Raw genomic sequence first — 24218 nt, 5'->3', positions numbered from 1 at the left:
AAAAAAAAAAAAAACAAAACAAAACTTAAATTTGTGTCAGTATACAAAAATCCATACCAATATAAAATATTTGAGATTAATAGTTGCCTTTTAGTTTAAAGTTAGATTCAATAATATACACTTTTACACTGTTGTTCCTGTATCCCCCTTTTTTCTTTTCAGAATGAAATCCCTGAATCTAATCTCCTTTGCTTAGTTTCCTTCCTGACTATGACCAATTACAGCTTGCAACCAAACCCCTTAAACAATACTAAACATCCATAGTCCACTGAACAACCAAAAACCACTCACTACCTCTTGGGAATGTGGGTGTCATGTTCTTAAAATTAATTCCTGTTGTCTGAAGGCAACGGCATCTTTAGGGAACCCTGAGGAAATTAAGATAATGGTCAAGTCCTGAGAGAACTAGCTGTTGTCCAGTCCCAGTGTAATAGAAAGGGCAGGGCTTATCCGAAGTCCTGACTGGAGTAGTCTGTGAGGTGGACCATCTTAATTAGCCTCTTTGAAGATGTCCTGAGCAGTTTATGGTCCAAAGCTGGTCTTTGGGTCATTTTTATCAGCTTATCCAAGTGGATTCATCATTGTGGGACCCTACCATCTTAGAGACCTCAAAGGTCACTGTCAGGAATGGTCACGATTCCCTGCAGAAAACTTAAAATATTTCAAATGTCTTATGCAGCAGATCTCTGAGAAGTTAAAGGACCAAAATCTGTTAAAGTATATCCATGGTACACAAACTTTCCTATTTACCTGCTTCAGACTCAAGCCTGAAGTCATGTACAAGAAGCTAGACGAAGCTTATTTCTAGAATTAATTAGTACTCTATATGACCATTAATATCACAACAGAATGTTTATATATAGATATACAATAATCTTATAAATTATACCTTATAAAAGTTTTAAAAAGTCAAAACCAAAGGATTATGACATTAACGACGACAGAATAGTCCCTTAATTTTGGTTTTCTTCTGTCCCATACCAGGTGGCTCTTTTTACATGAGACAGACTTTGGATTCTTGTAAAGAAGAGAGCCATCCTCCAAATCCAAAGCCAGCCTTAATTTTTAAGGGAGTTGGTACTACAGAAATAACATTTGCATTATATGTCTGCAGAGTACATTAGAAACAAACATTTGGGGAGGTTTATAAAATTCTATCATGTTGGAAATGTACTATACTGTTAGGCCAGTTTACTTTTCTTCTTGGGATATTTTTCGCTTGATTATTTGTCCTTCCGATGTTTCATTTGTCCAGTGGTTTTTGTCTTTAGATTCCTTTGTAGAGGGTTTTGTGTAGCTCATACTGGATTTTAACTAGTGATATTGCTGATAATGACCTCGAACCCTGCTCCTGATGTTTTTATTCTCAGGTGCTGAGATTACGAGTATGCACTACCACACCCAGCTCTATCTTTGGGAGCTTTAGGTATAAAAATTGCCGAGCTGGGCGGTGGTGGCACATGCCTTTAATCCCAGCACTTGGGAGGCAGAGGCAGGCGTATCTCTGTGAGTTCAAGGCCAGCCTGGTCTACAAGAGCTAGTTCCAGGACAGGAACCAAAAGCTACGGAGAAACCCTGTCTCGAAAATCAAAAAAAAAAAAAAAAATGCATTAACTGAAACCTTTATTTTTACTGTATACTCTGCAATTGCTGTGCAAGTGTGAGGACCTGAGTTAGTACCATGTAGAAAGCTGGGTATTAAGTATGTGTGCCTGCAACCCTGGGTGGGATCAGAGATTAGGGATTGTATAATAGGAGGACGAGGAAGACATTGGGATGTGATGGCCATCCTGCTTGACTGAAAAAACTCTAGATTCAGTGAGAGACCCTGTCGGGACTAAGATAGTGACAGAAAATGATAACCCCTCTGTTCATTGCACGTAAATGTGTAAACATATGCATACATCACATATGCATAATTTTTAAAACTACTTAATAACTGATTTATGAATTCTAACATATTGTAAAGTAACTAGAATATTGGTATTTGTCTGACTCTTACCACTATGTGCCATGACTATAGCATTGTCTTTCTTACTGTAACTGTTTAAAGAAACAGCCAATATTGACGTGTTTAGTTTTGCTTCTTGTTTGGTCTTACTATGCAGCCCTGACTGGCCTAGAACTCTCTTTGAAGACTAGGCATGCCTGTGCCTTTCAAATTTTGGAATAAAAGGTGTGTGTCACCATGCCCAACTTACGTTGAATTCTAAGCCTTAACTGCTCATATTGGCCATTATGTAAAAATGCATGCATAATATCACAGACATATGTGATATAATAGATACATCAACTTTTTTTCTATTTTAGTCTTATAAAACTAAAAGAAATATTTGGAGATTTAGCTATTCAGTTTCCCTTTTTGAGCATTAATAGTTCTTTTAGTAGTCTTGACAGTAATTAAGAGTTCTATTTAGTTACTAAAGTTTGATCTGTGACTACCACTAAGGGGAGGATAATTTACATCAAACATGAAGGCTTATAGATCTCAGTTTTGTAGTCATAGGTTGTCTCTAAAAATGTATTGACATCTAGTGACAAACTATTACTCTTGTACTTGGATAGTAGGTACAAACTTTTGGAATCAAAATTAGAATCCACTCTTAAGAAGTCCCTTGAAATAAAAGAAGAAAAAATTGCTGCTTTGGAAGCTCGGTTGGAAGAGTCTACAAATTACAATCAACAGTTGCGCCAAGAACTTAAAACAGTAAGGTTTTTTTTTTCCAAAATAACTTTATAAGTGCTTGAACAGAAAAACATAAAAAATAAAAACTCAGCTGTATTTATGTTAGTATTTCATTCTGTTTCGTATATTTGGGAGTATACTTAAACATATCTTTATTTGTTTGAAGATGCTACAATTTACTCAGTGTTTTCAAGTATGTAGTAGTCCCTCTTAGAGGTGAGGACATAAAGGATTGTAGAAATGGGATGGACAAAAAGCAGGCTTATTTTGTTTCAGAAACTCAGTTTTTGAGATACTGATACCTTTCCCTGGTGCATTTTTCCTATTGAGCCTCCAGGTAGATTTTAATAAAGATACAGCTGTGAAGATGCAGAGGACAAACATAGATAGTTTGTGTAGGAAAACAGCTGGTCTGCTCACAAATAAGATGCTATCTAGGTCTGCTTTGTGAGATTTGGAATTATTGAGTGAAGTTAAGCACTGTGTTCACTAGGTGAGTAACTTGAAGTGTAAAGGGCTCACCTATGTGAAGGGGAACGAGAAGAGTTCCATTCTGTGTCACTCTTCCCTTTTTAGCCTCTGCATTGCTCCAGACATTGGCTTTCTCTTAATTTTCCATTTTCTCTAGACAGGATCTCTTGTAGCATAGGTTGTCCTTAAATTTATCCGGTAGCCAATGATAGCCTTGAACTGATCATCCTATGTCTTTCCTAAGCACAAGGGTTATAGAAGTTCCACATGACAAACAGATGGAGATGAGATTACTGTAGGCCACATTTTAGACTGTTCTATTCACAATAGCCCTAGGAAGTACAAATAGATGGTTAGGCAGTGCTACGGGTCTCTCCTTATAATTATGTGAGATTCTTTAATTTTTTTTTAATTTATTTGTATTTACAGACTCTCTCTCTCTCTCTCTCTCTCTCACACACACACACACACACACACACACACACGCAGGGGTAGGAGCACACCACAGCATGCCTGTTGCCTATGGAGATAAAGGACAACTGGTGGGAGGTCTCTCCTTTCTACCATGTGGGTCCTGGGGATCAAACTCGGTTGTCAGGTTTGGCAGCAAACATCTTGAATGATCTGTCTTGCTGGTCCTTGAGATGTATTTGTACCAGATTATGGTTCAAGCAAAACAGAAGATTTACACTGGAGTAGGAGAGCACTACCCTGGTTTGGGACTTGATGCTTTATAGCAGTCATTAAGCCTTACAACTCCAAAAGCATAAATCTAAAATCTTCCAAAATGTGCGTCCTGATTATAAGAGTTGCTGCCTGTAGAGAAATCCAGTAATTCTTGCTTCTATTAGGTAACTAGTTTTCCTATTCCAGATAGTCTACCAATCATGGGTCTCCCCCATAAGCATTATTGCCTAATAATCAAATATTCTAGTTTTATTATGCTTCTAGAGCAGCTGTTTTCAACCCCTGTGTTACAATCCCTTTGGAAGCTACATATCATATTTTATATTATAATTTGTAACAGCAGAATTACAGTTATGAAGTAGCAATGAAATAATTTTATTGTTGGGGTCACCACAACATTAAGAACTGCATTGAAGTATTGATGCATTATGAAGGTCAAGAGCCACTGTTCTAGAGGAACAGTTAACCAAATTAGGGTTTCTTTGGCAGAAAGGGAAGACTTTTTGTTCACCGTATACCCACAGTATCTTTTCTAGTATTTGTTGCTGATTTTGCCATCATGGAACCTACTACACTGGTTCATCGTTGTGCTTTGTTAGCATAAATAATTATTAATCAGCTTTAGGTCCTGAATTTTGTACTCTATTAAACAATATTAGTAGGTCACAAATAATGATAACTTCATGAAGCTACTCAGCAAGAAAATAAGTAGGTTTGTACATGAGTTAGTTTTTGTGTTTTAAGCCTAAATATCAGAGATACCAAATTCCATCTTTATCTTTAACTTTGGCCATTTTTCATAATGCTATAAACTGACTTATTCCTGTATACATGAACTCAAATGGAATTGTACCTTCCTAAGCTTTCAATACTGTACATGAAGAGTTGTATTACTTGAAAATAGACCCTGAAATTTAGACATAAACAATGTAAACTAAGGTATAGAAATATAAAAAGGAATTTAAAAAATCCAAAGGAAAACAGAACAAAACAGAAAACAAAGTACAGATTGGACAAATAGAAAATAAAAAGTGAAAGGGAAGTTTGTAACCAAATCATATTATATTTACTGTAAAAAGGTCTAAACATTTCTGTTCTAAAGCAGAGATGATTACACTCAATGGAAAAGTAAAACCTAATGAAATGCCACCTACAAGAAATTTTGATGAAAAATAATATACCATTGTAACACCCATCAAAAGAAAGCTATTATGTATAAAGATTAGTTTTATAGTAATGATTTATCTCATCTAAAAATTATAAAATGATCATTTTAGCTTCATGACACAGCAAGATTAAATGTTCTCATGTCTAACAACAGTTTCAAACTATGGCGATATTGATAGAACTACATGGAGAATGACCTGTCTGCAACTCTAGTTAAAGGATTTAATACCAATCTTACATATAAAAGGAACTTTATTAAATAAATAAGGGTGTTTTATAGATGACCTACACCGAATATCATCCTTAATGATAAAAGACTATTACTTTAAGGGGAAAAGCAAAGCTGTTCCTCTCAGTATTTCTATTAAACACTGTGTTGTTGGTCTTAATGTTTTAGGATAAGGAAAAGAAATGCTGATTTTTTTTTGGTAAGATTTTGTTTTTGTGTATATTTGTGTGAATGTATGTGTGGGTGCCTGTGGAGGCCAGAAGAGGGTGTTGGATCCCCTGAATCTGTACTTAAAGTTGGCTGTGAATTACCTGATATGGCTGGAGCCAAACTTGTATGCTTTGGAAGAGCAGTAAGCTCTCTTAACCACTAAACCATTTCTTTAGCCCCAGAAATACAAATTTGAAAGGATGAAATATAGATAATTTTTTGACTTCTGACATGATTATTTTGGCAAGAAATTCTAAAGAATTTATAGAAAATTATATGAAGTGTGTTTCATCAAGTGTCATAGGTTAAAGACTAGTATATAAAACTCTTAACCATATTTGTATATATTAGCAGTTAGTAATTAGAGAATAAAATTTAAAAGAAAAATACCACTTACAGTACCATAAAATACCATGAAGTACTTTAAAGAACTCTGCATTAATAAAAGATAAAGAATACCTTAGTAAATGGAAGGGAGCCCCATATCATAAGATGTTCTATGTAATTAATAGGACATATCTTAGGCTTGGATATAGCTCAGTGGTTCAGCACCCGTGAAGCTTGCCCAAAGGCTAGATTCATTCCGCAGTACCAGAAAAAGTAAACAAGCAGATCACATGTGAATCTGTTAACTCAGCATAATACTGAACATACCTTAAATTAGATCAGTAGATAGATTAATTAGCTAATTGCTAAATTTTGGGTAGAATATAGCCATTTTTTAAAGATTTATTATGGTATACAGTGTGAGAGCCATCATGTGGTTCCTGGGAATTGAACTCAGGACCTCCTGGAGAACAATCAGTGCTCTTAACCTCTAAACCATCCCTCCAGCCTGAATATAGCTATTTTAAAAATATTAATTTTGCTATTCCATGAACAAGGGAGAACTTTTCCATCTGCTAGAATCCTTATCTCTTCTGTGTTTTAAAGGTTTCTTTGTAAAGCCTCTTAAAGATATTCTGTCTTTTTTTTAGTTTTTGTAAATGGGGATGCTTTCCTAATTCCTGTGTCAGCATATTCACTCTCAGTATATAGAAGAACTACTGGTTTCTGGATGATGATTTTGTACATGGCTATTTTAATAAAAATATGTATCAATCAGATCTAAGTGTTTTTGATAAAACCCCTAAGGTCTTTTCCATATAGGATCATGTTGCCAAAAAGTATGGATAGTTTGACTTCTTTTCTGTTTACTCTTTTTTTATTCCTTTGTCTTGCCTTACTGGTATAGCTAAATGAATAACAGTGGAGAAGATAGACATTCTTGCTTCCTTCCATATTTTAAAGGAAACAGTTTCAGTTTTGCCCTGGTTAGTATAATGTTGGCTATAGGTTTGTTGAATATAACATTTATTATGTTGAGGTATGTGTATATATATTATATTTATTTATATATATTTCTTCAGGGGTTTTTCATGAAGAGATGTTAAACTTTATGAGAAATTATTTCTGCACCTGTTGAGGGGATGCAATTTGTGTCCCAGAGGCTATCTAGGTGCTGCATTACTTGACCTATTTATTTGATGTTTATATGCCAGACTGTTCATACATCCCTGGATGAAACCAGCTTGATCATGTTATCTGATTTTTTAAAATTATTTGTATGTATTGTGTGTCTGTGTATGTCTGTGTGTCTCTAGTATGATGCTTTAAGTTACAGGCACCTATGGAGACCAGAAGAGAGGATGTTGAAACCTTTGGAACTGGAGTTAGAAGCATTTAGTTTTTAGAAATCCAACGTGGGTGATGGGAAATTAACTCAGGTCCTGTGAAAGAGCAGCAAGCTACTCTCAAGCAAGCCATCTCTCCAGCTCCTTGTCTAATGTTCTTCAAGCGAGAGCAGTTGAGGAATACAATTCTGGTCTCCAAAAGCATGTGAACATATGTGTACACAAGCAAACATCTATACCCATATACACAAAAAATTAATTAAAAACTGGAATTAACACAGTGACCCTGAGTTGATAATTGAATAAAGAAAGTTTGGCATACCCATATAGTAAAAAACAATACAATAGTACAAAAGGGGAAAAATTATTGATTCATTTAATAAATTCATTAGTAAAGCTTAAAATATGATCAGAAAAATATACATTAAAAGATTACATATTTTGTAATTACATTTATATGAAGTTTTAGAGCATGCAAACCTAAATTTGGTGGGAAAAAAGCAAAGCAATATTGCTTTGTGAGTAGTAATCCTTCCAGAGTGATTGAAATCCTCTTCTCATGTTGTTAACTTCCATGGCATATATTATTCTAAGAAATAGACTGCATATCTCTTATAATCAGTACATTAGAAACTATAGATTATACCTCAGTGCTGAAATCACTGAAAATGCGATTTTACAATTTAATTTATAATACTATTTTTAATTGCTTTAAACTTTAATGAACTTTAAATTTTAAAGTGACTCTGCATTGCTTTGTTGTATACTATTCTGACTCGAACTTTATTTCCTATGTGAATATAAGGATTTTGACGAATGATATATAAGCTAAAAGAACACGTGAACAGACTATAACTCAGGAACCTTGAATTATGTTTCTAGCTCTCCTATTTTTGGTTGTCATTTCCCCCTCTTGTTATCAAATACAATTGAATTCTACTTGCAAAACAAAAACAGTACATACCTGACATAACATTTTCTTGTTACATCAGCTCTCCTTAATATTGCATTTGACCACAGTCTTTATAAGCCTAGGAAAAAGACTGTATGGGAAAATAGGAGTATCCAAGATCACTGACCAAACTTTACATTCCATTCCATCTTGGCTTTTTTTCTTATCATTTTCTAACTCACTAGTAATGCTAGTTTACTGCTAAATTAAAGACTTCCTTAAGTTTTGTACAACATGAACTATTTTAATCATTTCTACCCTTAATATAAACTATGGTGATAATTTTTAATGTACTGTAAATATCTAAAATAAACTAGTAAGTCAAGATAAGTATAATAGTAAATCTGAATTAAAGAGGGACTAAGGAGATAGCTCAGCAGTTCAGAGTATACACTGTTCTTCCAGAGGATCTGAGTTTGATTCCCAGCACCCGCAATAAGTGGACCACAGCCACCTGTAACTTCAACTTCAGGGGATCTGAAGCCTCTGGCCTTTGAGGGTTCCTATACTCAAATGCACAGGTGAACACACATACACACACATTTAAAAATAACATATTTAGGGGCTAAGGAGATGGCTCAACAATAAAGAGCACTGACTACTCTTCCAGAGATTCTGGGTTTGATTCCCAGCATCCACATAGCAACTCACAACTGTTCCATAACTCCAGTTCCAGAGGGTCTTCTTCTGCCCTTGGCAGGAACTACATGCACATGGTGTACATACCTTCATGAGGCAAACATTCACACACAGAATTTGTTTTTAATCTTAAAAATAAATTTTAAAAATATATAATTACAGAGAGGTGTTGAATTTGGCAATTTTGATCATTAAAGTGATCAGGATTTTTCATGTTAGTAGTGGTTCAAGCCTATGTATTACTCAGTGTTTTCTGGGGTTATTGCAACCTAAGTCAGTTTGAGGTCTAGTGTGGTGGCTGACATCTGTAGATTTAGGACTTGTGGTAGAAAATAGGATCAGGAGTTCAAGACCAGCCTGGGGCTACATAAGACCTGTCTCAAAACAACAAACAAAACAGTCAACTCAAAACTAAAAGCTTGCTTCTGAAGATACATCCTTGAATTAGTTATTACAAGATAAATTACATGATGATGTGTATGGATCAAAAGCTAAATGAATGTTACTTTATTAATATAATTAGCCTATATTAATTAAGTCTAGGTAATATATTATCCTTAGGAAATTAGATGCCCAAAGATACTCCCCTAACTAATTTAGGAATCTTTTAAAGTCAGTGTTAACAAGTAGCAAATATTTATTTGCTTTTCACATAGGGATCTCTAAATTGGTTAGCAGTTGCTGTAAAAGTAATTTTTAATATTAGGTAGCATATCAGTGTTTGGTTAATCTGTTATTGAGGGCCATTTTCTTCATTGTTGTTGTTTATTAGCTTTTATTTTTTTATCCTGGATTGTCCTTTCCTAGTAAGCATGAATTGTGCATATGAATGTTGTCTGGTGTAATGTTTGATGTGTGCATGTAACCCAAGAATGTGTTGACATTAGCACTCCCTAGGAAGGCTGCTGAGGCCCATTCTCATTACCAGTAGGAGCACTCAGAGGAACCAACTATCTTGTCCTTCTTCTAGAATAATGTACATTACAGTAGTTTTATGACATGGGGTCTCCTTTTATGGTTTAGTGTGTGTGTGTGTGTGTGTGTGTGTGTGTGTGTGTGTGTGTGTGTGTGTTTGGGGGGGGGTGAGAGTTATGGAACTGCCCAAACTTCGGTTTCTTAACCACTGAACTGCCTCTCCAGCCCCCAAACTTGCATTTCAAAAAGCTTTTGATCATAGTAATGGTAATCACACATATATCATATTTTTAGATAAAGTATCTGTAATATTCACCAAACCAACACAGACCCAAAGTAATTGAGAAATATAAAAATATTGATTTTTTTCCCATTAAAATATTTTAAATAATTTTAGGTGAAAAAAAATTATGAAGCTCTCAAACAGAGACAAGATGAGGAAACGATGGTACAGAGCTCCCTGCCTGTCTCTGGGGAAGATAACAAGTGGGAGCGAGAAAGTCAAGAAACCACCAGAGAGCTCCTGAAAGTTAAAGACAGGTTAATTGAAGTAGAAAGAAATGTAAGTATTTAAAAACTCTTATTAGGGACAAAATCCTTCTGAAATAATGAATTGTTGAATATATTTATCTCTCATAAATTTATTTTGTACTTTCTTGTCTAGTTTATCATATAAAAAGTATGCTTTGCTCCTTACCCTCTTGTAAGTCACTCCCAAGTGTAATCAATGTTCCATCCATCATGTCTGCAAAACCAATATCATATAGACAGTGCTATCAAGTTCTGCCAGGTAAAATGTAGGATTGTGTGCAGTAGCCTCTGTATGTCTTTCAGGCTGACTTGGTTGTTTTCTCCCAGGGAACTCCTTCAGCAGTACAAAATCAACACTGATTTTTTTATAGTGGAGTCTGGTGGCTGGAGTCTTGTACTCCATCCACCTTTGAAGTCCCAGTGAAGAGCAGGAGGCTTCTCTTTAATAATTACAACTACTGTCTCGGAACCTAGCTTGCCTATAACTTTATGCCCTCTCCTTCTGTTAGTCAATTTTGTATCTTTTTGCTTTGTTTTTTTTTTTTTTTCTTTTTTCTTTCTGGTTGGTTGTGGAAGGAATAAAAACAGCAAACAGTAACTGTAAGCATTACAGCTCAGGTGGAAATGTATCCACGCCAGGAGTCAAAGAATACCACAAAGTCACACCACACACAAACCTCACACAAGAGAGTGGAAGGGAAACAAACAGGAGAGTGGCCGTCTCTACTCGGGCTAGAAACAGCAGAGAACTGAACAGAATAAGGCCTTATACAGAGTTTCTTGGGAAGGGGGTGGAGCTTTCCAGGGTGGAGATTAGGGGATTTCATATCCAGTGATTGGGTTTTTTACTCTGTGGAGTGGGAGCAGGGTCCAGAAGTTAGGATATTCTGTGGGTGAAACCTAGCAGTTAGAGGTCCTCAGGTAAGGGGCCTGGCCACTTGAGGGGCTTACAGTTACCATGACACGGTATGAATTCTATCCTGTTTTTGAGATTTCCTCCACCAAAACAATTCATCCATGACTTGGAGGACTAAAACCATTTGTTTGCCAGAATGTAATGTGAATGGCCTCTATCTCAGTTCCCTTCGTTTCCCACTGTCTGTGTTTCTCTGCTCTCCAGAATCACACTAGATTGGCCCTTGCTTATTCGTGTAGTGCTTTTCTAGCCCAAAATTTCAAACTCTTCCCTATTGCTCCTGGATTCTACTTCCAAAGGCCTGAGGAGTGTGTGGCCAGGTTATCACAACAACAGGCCCACTTTGTAACAATACTCTCCAGTAGTTACAAAGATACCTGTGAGAAGCAACTTGAAGGGTCACAGTTCAAGGATAGAGTCCATCAAGGCAGGGAAATCGTGGCAGCAGGAGCCTGAGGCCCTGCTCATACTGCATCTGCAATCAGGAAGTAGAGACACTATTATTACTCAGCTCACCTTTGTACTCCAGTCCCTGTGATGGTGCTGCGTCCGTTAACCCCATTCCCTCATAGACATTGTTGACATTCATTTTTAACCATCACATCATACATGACTGACTTGGCTACATGGTGAGTTCAAACCAGCCTGGACTATATGATACTCACATCAAAACAGTGTGTGTGTGTGTGTGTGTGTGTGTGTGTGTGTGTGTGTGTGTGTGTGTGAACAAGACAGTATTCCATGTTTTTTCATCCATGATTTTTTCATCCTTTCAACAAGTTAAAAAGAGAACAGTATAATTACCTACCTCAGCTTCTGCGGGTGTTTGCTTGTTGCTGTTTCTGTTGTTGTTTGAGACAGGTTCTCCATACTTCGCTCAGACTGTCTTCCAGTTGCTGGTGTTTCAGGCTATTATTAGAGCCACATCCACCTTGACTTCTCAGTTTGATTTTATGGGGTCAAAGCACAACCTCTGTTTTGTACAGTGAAATGTTGTTTATATAATATAAAAGTGAAGTGTTCTTTAGAAGTCTTCTATTAAAGATACAACAGCTATTGTGATTCTTTGGATCATTTCTCTGTCTAGTCAGTACTACATAGCCTAATTAGTTTTTTTTATATATTAAAGTTTTATTTATGTTATATGGTAGATTCTTTGGTTATGCTTTTTAGTACAAATTTAGATTTTATGGAATGTAATTTATCTTAAATGTATAATATCTATGCCTAATATTTTAATGTCTGTGACCAATATAGTAATTCACTTGTTTAACTGTAAGAAGAAATATGGTCATATGTACTGAAAAAATTGAAAATGATAAAAATTTTTGGATATACTTCAGAAGTCTTTAGAGATGAAATATAGTTTTAGTGAGAGTTTCATATTATGGATAAAGGAAAACAAAACATAATACCAGTTAGGTCTATTATGAACTGCATTTTTTACCCAGGATCACCACTTACCCATGATATAGTCTAGTCACGTATTCTACCGCTAACCTATACCTTCAGCACCGAAAGAAAATACCTTAGGACATCAAAAAGCAGAAAGAACACAGGCACAATAGTATTTTAAGGTTGTGGCAGTATTGTGTCATTATGGATTAAATATTTAACTTGTGATTGAAGAGGAAGGTTTTTCTTTTTTTAAGATTGTTCAAGCTCGTTTTTTAAAATACTGTTACCTAGTAAAGAAAAATGTCCCATGTTTATTTTTAATAAGTGTGGTATCTTTTTCTTGTTTTAAGAATGCTACACTGCAAGCAGAGAAGCAAGCGCTGAAAACTCAACTGAAGCAGCTTGAAACACAGAACAATAATTTGCAGGCCCAGATTCTTGCACTTCAGAGGCAGACAGTGTCATTACAGGAGCAGAATACCACTCTTCAAACACAGAATGCCAAACTTCAGGTTGTACTAAACACTTAAATTATGCAATATTATAGAAAGGGAACCTAGACATAGAAACATTGTTCCTTAGTGAATTTAAGACTTGAAGATAGATGGAAATATTTTGTTTGCTTCTATGCCAGACTCCTTAATGTGAATGTTTTTTAAATGTCAACGTTTATATAAATTACTAAATTCACCCACAGTATAAGTGAAAATGATCTTACTTATATTTAGTTTAGAATCTTTCTATCCTTTCAACAAGGTGATTCTAATTAGTTGGTACAAATCCCTTATTTCAGAGTATGATTGCAACATAGTATTCTTTATTTCATTCTTAAAACATTCTTAGTTTAGTTATTGAAATGCACACAGCATAGCAATTTTGTCTTTAGATTTTTTTGTCTAAAGGATATATTTGATGTAACCAAAAGGATCCATCTTCAATTTAACAATGCCAGTGCCAGTTCACACAGAACAGTCCAGGAGGGAGGAAAAGAAACTGGTTCCTTCTTTAAATCTAAATGTTCTCTCAGTGATGAAGTAAACGCTAATTTAGACTTCTCAGAGACTTTCCAAAAACAGTTTTCAAAAGCTCCAAAATTAAACAGGTAGCCTTAATTCTTTGAGAGGCTACAATCCAAATTACTCAAAATAGGAATGTCTGCAGTGATTTAATTAGATAGAACTTATTTAAGTTAACACTGTAACTTTTTGTTAAAAGGAGTAACAAGTGGGTTGAGGAAATAGCTAAGTCAGGCAGTAAAGCACTTCCAAGCAGGAGGACCTGAGTTCAGTCAGGTCACAGAAAAGCCAGTCATGTTGGTAAATGCTTGCAATTCCAGCACTGAGGAGGCACAGACAGGTGATCCCTGTAGCTCACTTACTAGCCAGCCTTGCCTAACAGTAAGTTCTGGGCTAGGAAGAGATCCTGCCCTTTAAAAATAATAATAATAATAATAATAAATAATAATAATAATAATAGCAAGATGGCTCAACAGACAGAGCTCAGGCCCTGCAGTCTGCACAGGAGACGCGTGGAGCTCACTCTACAAGCTGTCCTGTCACTATCACATGCATGCCACCACATACATAAACTTCTTTTGTTCTCTCTACTGCTTGCTCTCTTAGTCATTTGCTCCCCCAGAGATCTGTCTGTCTCTTCCTTCTAAATGCTGGGATTAAAGGCATGTACCACCATGCTTTTTCCTTATACTGTTAATAATATACACATTCTTACAGGTTGAAAATTCCACCCTTAATTCACAAAGTACTTCACTTATGAACCAGAATGCACAGCTTCTCATCCAACAGTCTTCCTTAGAAAATGAAAACGAATCTATAATCAAAGAACGAGAAGACTTGAAATCTCTTTATGATTCTCTGATAAAAGATCACGAAAAGCTGGAACTTCTTCATGAGCGACAGGCTTCAGATTATGAGTCTCTCATCTCTAAACATGGAACCTTAAAGTCTGCCCACAAGAATCTTGAGGTGGAACATAAAGACCTTGAAGACCGGTAACTTATATTTTATTGTGTTACTTTAAAACAAATTTTCTCTGGGTAGTATAATAAATTTTATACATTAGACCCATCTAAGATAATTTTTGAAGGGAATTTATATAAATTTATATGTCTTTTATGTGATGCTTGTTAAATTTATCATTTCCTTTTCTAATATATTTTCTTTGTTAGAACTATTTAATGCTAAATACCTAACTTTCCCTCCCCAGTTACAATCAGTTATTAAAACAGAAAGGACAATTGGAAGATTTGGAAAAAATGATCAAAATGGAACAAGAAAAAATGCTGCTTGAAAGCAAAAACCATGAGATGGTAGCTGCAGAGTACAAGAAACTTTGTGGTGAAAATGATAGGTAATGATATATGTCTTCTCTCTAGAGAGAAAGTGTATGTGTGTGTGTGTGTGTGTGTGCGTGTGTGTGTGTTTATAATAGCATCCACAATTTTGACTTACCATGGAATTTTTATCATCTCAGCGGTGTACCTGTTTGTATGAATGTTTTTGTGTGTGTTCTGGTGCACATGTATACAACTCAACTTTATAATTGTCTTGCGCTTTTCCTTTCGTTTTAAAAGGTCCTAACTCACTAGAACCATCTTCATCTTGATACTCTGAAATTCTGAATTTAGTTTTCTATAGATGTTACAGCTAAATATTCTGTTGTGAAGATATTGGACTTACGTAACCACAGTACAAAGTTAAAATAGACTGTAATAGAGGATGCTGTATGGATAGTACAAGCACTTAAGACCATATTGTGACAAGTTATATAATAGAAAGGTGGAGTTATTTTATTATATATTAAACTTCAGAGAAGTATAAAGGTCTCATCTTGTAGCTAACTATTGCTGGTATTTTAAGAAGTAGCTGGAATCATGGACTTCAGTTGGGCTTTCCAAGCATCAAATTGTACATTTCTGTGGCATCTCCAGAACAACTTGGCTAAAATGAAAAAGAAATCTTGTATTATGAGTTTGATCAAAATAATGTCCCAGGCTTGGAATGAAGTAAAGTATTTTCTGTGTCTCAGGTCTGTTCTTGCCCAGCATTTATTTATTAATGTCTGTGTTCTATGAAAATAAAAGGCTTTATTAAGTAAAACATGAAAGAGCTATCACAGACACACACAAACACACATACACTGATGATTCTAAATATCCTGTGTAATCACAGATAATGCCACAGAAAGTTTCTTTCTTAGACTCTGTTGTTTTGACCTCTGCTGTTTACTGGATTTCATTTGGCACTGTTGTTTTAAAGGAAGATATAAAAAATTCAGAACTACTTTAGCACTTGTTTTTAGGAGGTTTTTGGTTTGGCTGTGTGTCATTATATATGTGTTTACATGTTTGTGTGGGAGCATGGAAGTAAGAGGTTGGCATCAAATATCTTTAACTGCACTTCACCATTTTTTTCCATTTTCATGTGTATGTGTGTGGTGTGCATGTTGTATATACATATTTGCATGAGTCGGACACGTGGGAGTGTGTGTCGAAGTACAAGGTCGATGGTGAAAATTATTCTTTAATACTCTTTCTCTTAATTCATTTTCACTAAGATCTCTCAAATCAAACTCAGAGCTCACAGATGTAGCTAGTCTGACTAGTATGTTTGCCTTGGGGATCTCCTGTGTCCAACTTCCCAGAACAAAATTACACTGGGCCACCAGGGCCACTTCACACTTAGGTTTGCTCTGGGGATTACAACAGGTCCTCAGGCTTGCATTGCAAGCCATTTAGCCACTCAGCCATCTTCTTAGCCCATTTTCTTTATTTATTTTAAACTTTAAAATCTTATTTTCTGTGTATTAATGTTTTGCTCACATGCATGTCTGTGCACTATGTGCATGCCTAGTACCCTTGGAGGTCAGAAGAGGATGTTAGATCACCTGAAAATGGGGCGGTAGGCCTCTTTAAGCAGCCACGTGGGTGCTGAGAATCGAACCAGGAACAACGTAGGAAGAGCAAGGACTATTAACTGCTGAGCTGTCCTTCCAGAATGCCACCTTATGTTTTTGAGAGAAGTTCTTTAACTGAACCTAGAGCTCTTCGATTGCCTCTCTTTAATGACAGCCATCTAATTCATTTTAGAATTTGTGATAAATTAGAAGACTTCCTACACTGTCTCTCTCTGCTACCTATTCCCTGTGAAGTATCAGTGGAAAATTTTTATTGTCATAAGTATTGATATATACCAGGTAGCTATATGGGTGGTAATGCTTTTGTTCATGGATTTTACCTATTTATAATACATTTACCAGATGTATAAAGAGTTTGCCATTTTATCATCATTTCATGATTTTTTAACAAATATTTTATAGCTTAGATTTTTGTAAGCTGACTTGAATTCTTTGATGAATGAATTGAGTGAACTATTAGGTATTCTGAACAAAGACCACCTAGGCAAGATTGTGATTTGTTCACTGTGCCCCTTTTGTGGATTCCTGATCTTAATGATACAAGATAAATTTTGCATGTTACTAAAAAAATTAAATCTCACAGTAGTGATGCCGCTGCCAATGTAGTAAGTTAGATCAGGCCAAATTAGTAAGACCAGAGCAAAGCAACTCCTGGGTGACCCTTGGGAGGGCAGGGGAGGAATCACATGGCAAATACAGCTAGTAGGCCTGATACAGCCTGTAGGCATGGTGTTGAGCAGCCCCAGGGAGGAGATGAACTTTTGATAGACTTTCTGAGGGGCAGGGTTTGAAATGGGAGGAGTGAGACCAGGGTGTGGAATGGGGCCCCCAACATGGAGCTCTCCAACATTCCAGCCTTTTGGGGTATATATGGACAGAGGTAGGGCTTCCACCTTAACAGTTCCAACTATTTCTCCGGACCAAATCCAGCTATCTACCTGTGTCATACATAACAGCCCCAAACCTAAAAAAGTTAAATGTTTTTGAAGAGTTAGTGGGATGGGGGAAAGTAGAATGCTACAGGGAATGCGTATGGCCGACTGTGTCCTATGTACTTACTTTCTCGTTAAAAAAATTATCAGTCTCTATCCTTAGAGGTCTGTAATACTTTGTTTTGAAGGTAGATTGTGAGGAGGAAGATAAATAGCTATAGCTTGATTTTTTACAAAGTGATAAGTGGGGATTACATAAAAATTATTTGCCACAATTGCAGAAAGCTACATATCTTTAATTTGTTTGCTGCCTGTATTTCTCACTTTTCAACCAGCATATTGGTTTAGTATTTAATACTGGATTGATTTGCTTAACCTGATCTTTGTTCATGTTTAATTTAGAGTCTGAAATTTCCATGAAATCATAGCCAGAGTGGTCATTTTTTTTCATAAAATCTAATTTTTGAAGAAAAAATTATTACTGATCAATTAGTAACTAGCAAAATAATTTTTATATTTTCTAAACATGTCTGAATGATTTTAACAGCATGTTCATATTGTGAAAAGTATTGAAATATTTTTGATGATTTTTAATTATAGGTTAAATCATACATATAGTCAACTTTTAAAAGAGACTGAAATTTTACAAACTGACCATAAAAATGTGAAAAGTCTTCTAAATAATTCTAAATTGGAACAAACAAGATTAGAAGCTGAATTTTCAAAGCTAAAGGAGCAATATCAGCAGCTGGATATCACATCTACCAAGCTAAATAACCAGTGTGAGGTGAGCACCAACAGATTTACACATTGTTTCTCCTTGTAGGTGTCAAGTCGTGCCTAAAAAGTAATGAGTCATATTGCAATGACGGTCTTGGTATACACAAGTAATTAAGAAAAACTATTTATTTCATACCTTTTTATTAATTGTATAAACTTAAAATGTCCAGATGCTTTGAAGTGTGTCACATTGTGCGCTTGTTTATTAAAAAATTTTTTGTGGGGGTGTGGTGATGCGTGCCTTTAATCACAGCACTCAGGAGGCAGAGGCAGGTGCATCTTAGTGAGTTCGGGGCTAGCCTGGTCTACAAAGTGAGTTTCACGATAGCCGGAGCTGCTACACAGAGAACCCTGTCTTGAAAAACAAAAAAAAAAGAAAAAGAAAAATGATTTTGTACATGTAGCATGAAATCATAAACCAATAGGATAAAAAATTAGTTTGTAATCATGTACACTTTAATACCCAACATAGCTCAGAAAATTCAAAGCATTCATTCTGCCTGTGATTTCATTATAAAAATATTTTTATAGTTGGATTCTACTAGAATGGTAGAGTGAGAAACATGGTACTAAATCAAGTCCTTAATAAACAGCAAAACCATTGCATAAAGCTGGGGTGGGAGAGTCCCATTTTAGGACTCCAGAACTCAAAGAGTGGCCTACAGAAAATCAAGGTACACATCTGTTTAGTAGCATGCAGCACTTGTATATGTGGCTTCTCTGCTCTGTTCTTCTCTTCCCCTTCCCTGGTTCATGCTGACTTGATTTGGAGCAAAGTCATTGCAGTAGGGTAGAGAAAGAAAGGAGAAGTTCAGGTTTTCTTTTAGCTTTTTATTATTTTATGTATATGAGAATTTTGCCTTATGTATGTATAGTGCCTGAAAAGGCCAAGAGACTAAAATTTCCAGGAATTAGAATTTTAGATAGTTGTGAGCTACCAACTAGGATCTGGGACTCAAACCTGGACCCTCTGGAAGAGCAGCCAGTGGTTGTCACCGTGGAGCCATCTCTAGCCCCATTTTTCTACAAATAATACATAACATTATTTAGCAAACATTTAAATAAACCATGCATTGTACAAAGTTGATAGTTGCCTCATGGAGGTGGTGGTTTACATGTACTTATAATAAATAATCATTCTTCCTGGTCTTCTGTACCACCTGAGAAGTTTCAAATGTTGGCTTTCTTTTTCCCTTTGAGCAGGGGTGGGTAGTGGTTATGAGGGATTGTTTACTGTTAGTTCTGAGAGAACACAGAATATATTACAAATCAGTAGCATTTCTGCTAGGAATACTGACTTGATTTGGAAAAGAGTAGAGAAAGCCCCTGTCTCTGAGAGTCATCAAAATTAACCTTTAGATAGCCTGAGGTTGAAATACTTTATCCAGTACATGACAGAAAGAAACTTGGGGAGTGGTTCAGATGAATGCATTCCATCATATGGAAGGGATATGAAACAGCTGATCATCTTTCATCCTCACTCAAGAAGCAGAGATAAATAAAGGAGTTTCAAAGAAACAAAGGGATGCTAAGAAGATATTTAGAATCAAAGTGAATAGAGCCTTCAACCTGTAACTGATGTAACCAGTTACAGAGATCTACAACCAAGCAACAGGCCAAGCTCTGGTAATCCAAATGAAGAGAAGGAGAAGGGGCTATATGAGCAAGGGATCATGACAGAGAAATACAAAGACAGCTGAACCAAGCTTGTGAAAGCTCAGGAACTCTAAACCAACAGCTCTGGAATGATGTGGGATGTCCTTCTGTACATGTGTTGCTTTTATCGGTTGATTAATAAAGCTGTTTCAGTCAATGGCTTAACAAAGTAAAGCCAGACATGAAATAAAGAGAGAGTAGGTGGAGTCAGGAGATGCCAAAGGAGGCAGGCTCCATGTAGCAGCTGAAGAAGCAAGAGATAACAAACCATGAACCTTGTGTCAAAATATAAATTAATAGAAGTGGGTTAAGATGTAAGAAGACTGAGCAAATAGGCCAAACAGTATGGTAATTAATATACTTTCTGTGTGATTGTTTGGGTCTGGGCAGCTGCGAAACAAATAAGCAATTTCTACTTAAAATGGTTAGTAAGGAGGCTGCTAGTTTGTCCCTGGCTGCTTAGCCCCAGAATAATCACACAGAAACTATTAATTAAATCACTGCTTGGCCCATTAACTCTAGCTTCTTATTGGGTAATTCTTACATATTAATTTAACCCATTTCTATTAATCTTTATATTCCCATGTGGTTGTAGTTTGCTAGCTAAAGTTCCCAGTGCCTGTCTCTGGCTGCTCCACGGCTTCTCCCTGACTCCACCCTTCTTTCTCCCAGCATTCAGCTTAGTTTTCCCTGCCTAGCTAAGTTCTACCCTGCTATAGCTCCAAAGCAGTTTCTTTATTCATTAATGGTAATCACAGTTTACAGAAGGAAATCCCACATCAGGTTTAGGCAAACAGACCAATGAACTGGTGAGAAATTGAACTAGGAGTTCCAAGAAATGAAACAACTACAGTGGGTTTGGTAAGATAACACATGTCCCTGATGATCTAGAAGGCTACTCAGCAAACAGTAAGGCCACATTTTCTAAACTTCCCCAAACAGTGCCACCAACTAGGGGCCAAGTGGTCAAACATCTGGGCCATAGTGGTCACATTCTCATTCAAACTACTGTAACAGGCTGTAGATTTCACTGCTTGATAGGAAGAGTGAGAATTCATACTGCAGGAGTAGAGAGTTAGCTCAGTTGCTAAGAGTTCCTTCTAGGATGTGTGAAGCCCTGGGATCAATCCCTAGCATTGCATAAACTAGACATGGTGAGATAGAGGTGGGGAAATCAGGTCAGGGTCGTCATCAGCTATATAGCAAGTTATGTGGCTGGGGTTACATGAGTCCGTGTCTCAAAAAACAAACAAAACTCTAGATAGGTAAGAAAATGAATGCATTCAGTTTTTTGACAAGTCTTATTATATTTTAATTTTATAATGTGAAAATAGACAAAACATGATACAGTACTACCATTGTATCTTACTGTTATGTATTATGTGTATCATTATGTATATTCCTAAGTACCATTCTTTCTGGTACCTTTGAGAACTCTTAAATATCTACCTTCCCCTTTAGAAAGTAGGGCATAGTAGTTGTTAGACTTGTTCTGCTTGTTTCACTGCTTTTAATTACAGATTTCTAGGCTGTTTAAAGACTGTTGAAGCCTGATGCTGGGGTTCAAAAATCCACCCTAAAAGGAATGATAACCTTTTAGAACAATTCCTTTGAGTTTCGTAAACTGTGGCTTAGCTAGTGTATATTTCTAGTTTCTGCTGACTTTTTACAAAAAGTCTAAATTAACTTGATACCAATCATTGATTAAATTACTTTACTCTCTTTGGTCAAGCCAACCCAAATTATTCGCAGACTTAATATGCTTACATGAATACATTGGTTGGGAAAAGGATAAGCCGTGTTAAGTAACTACCATGTTACAACCAGGTACTTTACCTACATTATTTAATTTTTGCTGCAATATAGGCAGGATAGAAGCTATCCCCATTGTATAGATTCGAGAATTAACTATCCTATTAAGCATCTACTTCTTAGCTACTAAATAAAAGGTAAGATATTTGAATGTAGCTTTTGAATAAATCCAAATATAGAAGGCAATGATTTTGGAACTAGATACATTAGACCCAATATTTGTAAGACTTAAGATATACTTATTAGCAGGTTATTTAGCATAGTGTCAGGGTTCTGATCAAGTGATTCTTCATGAAATACTTAATATATTTTAGATGTTTCAGGTAATTTGTATAAAATGGAAATCTGTCTTCAAAAATAAATATTTGTGTCTAAACAGTTGCTCAGCCAACTTAAAGGAAATTTAGAGGAAGAAAATCGTCACCTATTGGATCAGATCCAGACACTGATGCTGCAGAACAGAACGCTGCTGGAACAAAACATGGAGAGCAAGGATCTCTTTCATGTTGAACAACGACAGTACATGTAGGTACCAAAGAGTTTTGTTTTCGTGATGTTACTGCTGTGCCTACTGGCAGAGAAAAATCCATGCACATTTTTCTTGATGTTATTACATCATTATTTCAGTTTGTATTTTTTATTTAAAATTATCTTATTGCTTAGACAAATTTTTGGTACTATAGTGAACTGGACAACAGGCATTTCCATTTGGGAGTGAAGACTCACTGTCTTACAGTAATGAGTCGGTGAGTGAATTTGACACTCTATTGCTGACAGATGGAATTTAGCATCCTTATCCTTTCCATTCTTCTCAAGATGTTGAGAAATAGCACCTTCTTTCTCATATGAGTGGTAGAGTCTTTAGGTAGATCAGGAGATGGCGTTTTGGGCCTCAAATTCTCAAGATTCTACTACCAGTCCCAAATAGACTTGTGTAGCACCATGTTGAGTCTCTCAGGATCACAGTGATTTGTGAGGGAGTCAGATTGTAAATCTTGTCCTTTACATTACCAGATGTCAGTCTTCCGTCAGGTAAGAACCCTACCAGAGTAGGGCAGAGCTGACTGGGACAGGCCCTTCCCAGGGTGAGCATGAGACCATGCTGCTAATGCTGCCAGCCAAGAAATAACTTAGGGGAGATGTGCTGCCCTAATAGGATTTTTCAAGATTCTTATATTCTAAGCATTCTGCTAATAACCAGAATACTAACTAGAAAACATGTGGGACCTGCCGTAAGAGAATTATTGTAAACAAGACATATGCCTGTAGTATCAGCAGTTAACAGACTGCTTGACTTTACAAGTTCAAGACCAAGATGGACTGTAGAGAGGTCTCATATAAAGCAGGCATTGGTAGTCCTTGCCTGAAAGCAACCCAGCCCTCTTGTAATAGTCAAAAAGATCAGAAGGTCTAGGTCATCCTTGGCATATAGAGAATCAAGGTCAGCCTGGGCTACATCAGACCCTATCTCAAAAAATTAAAAAAAAAGACCCTCATCTAAAGTAAAACAAAAAACAAGAAATGCAGATATATTGTGTATACGTGTAATAATTCTGTAATGAGAGATGAATCTTAAGGGCTACAGAAATTTAGCAATTACTAAATTACTTGTGTCTGAGAGATGCAAAATGAACTTTTTTTTTTTTTACCAGGCTGGCCTTGAACTCACAGAGATCCACCTGCCTCTGCCTCCCAAGTGCTGAGATTAAAGGCGTGTGTAAAATTAAGCTACAGGTAAGCACCTTAAATTCAAGGCATTTCTAACTGAATGTCTCTATTCTGCGACTCTGGCAGGGCTGACAGCAAACAAGTATTCCTAAAGTTGGCAGCTTGTAATTATATTCATCAGATAAAATGAAAATAGTACTGGGAGCTGTGACCTTCTGTAGTGTAGCCATTAGCTTCTCAGCTATCAACTATCTCTACCATGTGGGTTCCAGGAATCCGAGTCTCAGAGTTATCAGGCTTGGCAGTCAAAGTAACAGTGAGCCATTGCACAGCCCTTTTTTCTTTCTCCAACCCTGTCCTCAATGTAACCCTGGCTGATCTAGAACTTATTATGTACATCATCTTGGCTTCAAAGTGTGGGCAGTTCTCCTAGAGTGATAGAATTATAGTCATGAATTGTCATACCCTGCTTAATGTAGCCTTCATCTTCATGAGGATTTTTCAGATGTTTAAGATAAGTGTTTATTATAGTTCCACAGTACTTTATTTGGTTATTATTATTGCCTTGTAATAGTCACACACACACACACACAATATGTTCTCTTTCCTACTGTATTACAAGCAAAACATTTTTAACTTTTCATCTTTATATAAACTTCATACCTTCCTCAGTGTAAAGCATCATTAAATAATTGTTGTGCAATTAGTATTTTTTGGCATTGAAAGCTTTTTTAAAGACCCTGCTCTGTGATCTTTAATGTTTCTGTATGTAATAAATACTTCTTAGTTAGGGTTTCTATTGCTGTAAGAGACACCATGATCACAGCAACTCTTATAAAGGAACATTTAATTGGGGTTAGCTTACAGTCCATTGTCATCATGCAAGGGGCATGCATGTAGACATGATGCTGGAGAACTTCTCCATCTTGATCTCAAGCAGCAGGAAGTGAATCGTCACGC

At 36.2% G+C, this 24218-nt stretch overlaps 1 protein-coding gene across 7 annotated transcripts in view; it reads left to right on the top strand.

Moving 5' to 3' along the window:
* The window catches only part of Ccdc88a (coiled-coil domain containing 88A), a 139952-nt gene that overhangs the window by 97129 nt on the left and 18605 nt on the right, over window positions 1-24218 (top strand). For all 7 annotated transcript variants that reach the window (XR_007588959.1, XM_050123859.1, XM_050123860.1 and 4 more), the window contains exons 17-23: window positions 2566-2707; window positions 10027-10191; window positions 12825-12986; window positions 14208-14485; window positions 14701-14844; window positions 17943-18129; window positions 21970-22115. Coding sequence is in view for 6 of the 7 variants with exons in the window: in XM_050123859.1 (XP_049979816.1) it covers window positions 2566-2707; window positions 10027-10191; window positions 12825-12986; window positions 14208-14485; window positions 14701-14844; window positions 17943-18129; window positions 21970-22115 (1224 nt within the window). In the remaining variant the exon portion in view is untranslated. The remainder of the gene's footprint in view (window positions 1-2565; window positions 2708-10026; window positions 10192-12824; window positions 12987-14207; window positions 14486-14700; window positions 14845-17942; window positions 18130-21969; window positions 22116-24218) is intronic.

Source organism: Alexandromys fortis, unplaced genomic scaffold, assembly GCF_014885135.2.
Source record: "Alexandromys fortis isolate MF-2015 unplaced genomic scaffold, M_Fortis_MF-2015_v1.1 scaffold_210, whole genome shotgun sequence".
NCBI classification, from domain to species: Eukaryota; Metazoa; Chordata; class Mammalia; order Rodentia; family Cricetidae; genus Alexandromys; species Alexandromys fortis.
Note: the sequence above shows the minus strand (reverse complement) of the source record. Positions and strands in the feature narration are given on the sequence as shown.